General features: G+C 45.6%; 2 protein-coding genes across 2 annotated transcripts; one reads left to right on the top strand and one right to left on the bottom strand.

Moving 5' to 3' along the window:
• Window positions 1-933: 933 nt before the first annotated feature.
• On the bottom strand, window positions 934-1,356 carry ANOM_009032 (helix-loop-helix DNA-binding domain protein; the record flags this gene model as incomplete). The annotated part of the gene is made up of 1 exon (XM_015554288.1): window positions 934-1,356. The coding sequence occupies one exon, from the start codon at window positions 1,354-1,356 to the stop codon at window positions 934-936; it is 423 nt and encodes a 140-aa protein (XP_015403252.1).
• A 682-nt stretch (window positions 1,357-2,038) lies between these two features.
• Window positions 2,039-2,887, top strand: ANOM_009031 (uncharacterized protein; the record flags this gene model as incomplete). Its single annotated transcript, XM_015554287.1, has 2 exons — window positions 2,039-2,159; window positions 2,223-2,887. 2 exons carry the CDS (start codon window positions 2,039-2,041, stop codon window positions 2,885-2,887), a joined length of 786 nt encoding a protein of 261 aa, XP_015403250.1.
• Window positions 2,888-3,979: the final 1,092 nt, after the last annotated feature.

Raw genomic sequence — 3,979 nt, 5'->3', positions numbered from 1 at the left:
AGCAGATGTAAGATCCGGTATTTTTGGTACATGTATCCAGAGCCATAAGAAAGGATGACGATGACATCCATGGATTAAGTATAAAGTAAGGAGTATTGGAAATATAAAGATGCAAGATACCCGCAGGCAGCTGCTTCATAATAACAATCAAAAACATCAATTATCCAATATCATGTCATGTCGTAACTGAGGGCAAGGAATATATATTTCTAGCGTGATTGTATTGTAGACTGATTGACAGTTAAATAAGTTTAGGGACACATATAGTAGAAAGGAGTATCCATAATTTCTTTTGCTAGAAAGCTTCTGATAGTGGGTTGATATTGTCTGATGTCCATGGTTAAGAGGTATGACTGATATTGATCGCTCCCTTGTCTCCCCCGCCCCCTCTTTCATATCCACTTCTGAAGAGTTACACAAGTATATCCAACTAAGAACCTCATATATATATTTCTCCAAGCTAGCCTACACAGAAAGGTAGGACAAAGCTGATATTGTACTTGTAAAGCGGTAAATAACAATGAACATACCCGTCCCCTGTCCGGTTCAACTATTACAAGTCACTCCAACCAACACCTGAACACCATAGAAAGCGCCTTGTCAAACCAACATTGATGTACAACGAGCAAGTAGTGGAGAATGAAACAGTAAGAAAGAAACAAAATAACAAAAAAGCAGGCATGCAGAGTACCATATGATCAAGGCGGGCGCGATATGACAAGATAGTGAGCTCAACCGTGGCTCGAAAATTTATAAATGGGAAGCAATCCATGCCTTCTTTCTTTTGCATTGAATGGCATTTGCAATGATAGTACCAAGCGCAGGGTATTGTATCCATCCGCACAACTCCGTAAATCAAGTCATCAACATCATCATATTTCAAGCCCGATCGAACCTCGGCTGAGGATGCAAACCCCGACGGCCGTGCCAACGTCACGACCGAAAGGTATCGTCAATGTGACCACCTCTGCGCTCAATCTCAGCTATGAGCTCCTGCCTCTCTTGCAGTTGCATGTGAATAAAATCAACCGTCTTTCTCAGCACAATGCTTTCGCTTCGGCCCTGGCCTTCCAGGCCCGGAACTAATTCCGTTAGGCGATCGAAGCCCTCGCGGATCGCTGCGCGGCGCTTTTGCTCCGATGCAATGTGGTTGTTCTTCTTTTCTTGCTCTGTCAATCGCGGCTTCTCCTTGTCCTGGGCGCTGCTTGAGCCAGCATGCTTGGTTGATGAAGCAGTGGGGGTGGATGAAGAACGGTCATTGCGGTCGTCGGTCGTGTTAATTATGCCTGGACCGGGAGAACACGAGGTCTCAGAAGAGCTGGATGCGAGGGATGCTGGTGGTTGTGCAGATGGCATGGTGGTAGGTAGGTAGGTAGGTAGGTTGGTTGTTGTTGTTGTCAAGTTGCTGGAAGTGTGTCGGAGAGATTTTCATGTGATAGACGGAGGGAACAGTGGGTAAAATCTACAAGAGCGCTGGTGGGTTCCAGGGAACCGGAAAGGAATGTGAATGGAAAAAGAGAAGAAAACTAGCGTCTAAAAGTATGTAAATTAAGACAGATGAGAAGGGAAATAAAAAAAAGGAAAGAAGAAAAAGAAGTAATTAATGAGTGAGAGCCCCAGGGGGGAATTTGTTCTAAGCGTACCTAATGACCTGCATGACTGACCACTTTTATATGCTTCGGCGTACAATTAAATCTTGAGCGCACACTAAGAAATCCCCCAAAGTAACCTAAGGTGCGGAGAAATTAATTTAGTTGCCGAATCGAGCGCTGCCAAGACTTCTCGATCCATGGACTCGCACCTTACGTCATCGATGCCAATGGCACGTCCTCAGGCCACTACGCAGTCTTTGTAGTAGATTCATGCGTAACCCGGAACTGTCTTTCACTGAATCTCTTTCTAACAGCAATTGGCCATTCTTGACTCCTCTGAGTCTGTGCTACATATTAAACCGCGAACTAAATTAATGATACCGGTGATCAGATACATACTACCAACATAGCTCATCATACAGAACTTAACCTACACATAAGGCACAATGACAAGTCGCCAACCCCTTCGCGGATCCTGTCATTGTGGGCGCAATCAATACCTTATACAGCTCCCAGAGGACGTCTCTGAGCACGCAGAGATCTACTTTGACAGTAGTCGGGATAGCCGTACGTCATATACACCCTCATCAATCATGAAGCGATATCACTAAAAATATCCACTTGAAACAGGAAGAATCCACGGAACGCCTCTTACTGCATGGCTTCGAGTCCCTTTGGACTGGTATCAATCTCATACTGAATCCTACTTCGACGACGAATCGCGTGCGACAATCCGGCGCATCTTCTCCCCCGCTCACGCCCCGCATACACAGCACGCTTTCTGCGGATTTTGCGGAACACCTCTCTCATATTGGACTGATGCTCCCAGTGACGAGGCGAACTATATGTCGGTGACAATTGGGAGTCTTTCGGGGGATGATCAACGACTGTTGGAGTACCTGGGCCTTCTTTCCGAAGATGAGGAGGGCGAAGTGGAATCTGAAGGCAGCCGGGAGGACCGGTCGACTGATATGCCACTTCGCACAACGCAGGAACCCTTGCCGCTTTCCCATACTATCATACCTTCCTCAGGTGAGACGCGGGGCGTTTCTAAGACCTATAGAAAAGGCACGGTAGCTGGGATCCCGTGGTTTGAGGAGATGATCGAGGGCAGTCGACTGGGTCGCATGATGAAGTCTAGACGTGGATTCGGTGTCAGTGATGATCAATCAACAACGATACAATGGGAGGTTAGCGAATGGACGCACGATGGGTCAGAGGGAGCTCAATCTAGTTCGTCTGGGAAGCGGAAGCGTGGGCAGCATGCTAGTGTAGAGGAAAATGGATCCCCGTAAACTAGAAAGGTAAAAAACAATGCACTATGCACTATGCTTAATTAATACAGTTATCATGATTTAGTCTTTGGCCCTAGGTTATTGTAACATAACCAAGAAGTCATAGGACATATCTTAGCTATTGGGCTGTGAGTTTCTCTGTTGGCAGTTTTACAGCCAGTACTACAAGCAATTTATAACCTGCTCATTTGCCACCTCACTACTGCCTACGTAGATCTTACCATAATAGGCTATGAATTTAAACAATGTCTATACTTGCTCAATACATTGGACTCAAGACTATAAAGATCGTCGTCCTTGTTGGGCTGGAGTAGACTATCACTGCAGATGCGGATCCTTTCTATAATAGAGGAGACATATCACATTGACAATAAACCTGTCAGGTCTTAGACAGCATATTCTGCTATAGATGTCATAAGCAGGAGGAACCCTAGCGTGACTATGCATGCCTGAGGCGATCTTCCTTGCACAGACCTGGTTTCCTAATTGGGTATCGCGTCATGGCCTCGCTTAGCGTTTCCATGCCTACTACTAACAGTGTAGTGAAGCACGTCTTTATCTGCTCTCAAACAAGGAACACTGCTGAATTTATCATAGTCTTTTCATCCTTCTCATAAGGACTCCTGTCACTTTCCAGCATGCAGTATCTATAGGTGTCTCTGCTGTGACATATGATTGAGGAGCTCCCACCTATGCATTCATACATGCATAGATGGGAGCTCCTGTACCATTTGGATCGTTGAACAACGCGAATTCTCATCAGGTATCTTTTCGACCAACCCAGGAGTCTTCAAAGAAGCAATCGACATATGTTCCACCCGCATTTAGTGAGTTCCTTTGGAATGCTTGTCCAACGGGAGATGTGTTGACATATTGATAGAATACCTCAAGTATTATGCACCATTGCAAAGTAGGGCTCCCACAATATGCTCTTCCAGGGCCTTCGAATTTATATTCAAGATCGAAGATGGGGGCGAATGAGTCAAGTCTTCAGATGTTGAGGCCCATCAAGTGTTTCGATACCGCGAGCAGATATGATGGCAATCAGCTAGATGCCATCAACTAGCATGAGCCAATATCTCGAGAAATTCC

The sequence above is a fragment of the Aspergillus nomiae genome, assembly GCF_001204775.2.
Source record: "Aspergillus nomiae NRRL 13137 chromosome Unknown contig00356, whole genome shotgun sequence".
NCBI classification, from domain to species: Eukaryota; Fungi; Ascomycota; class Eurotiomycetes; order Eurotiales; family Aspergillaceae; genus Aspergillus; species Aspergillus nomiae.
This window is presented reverse-complemented; position numbering and strand designations above follow the sequence as displayed.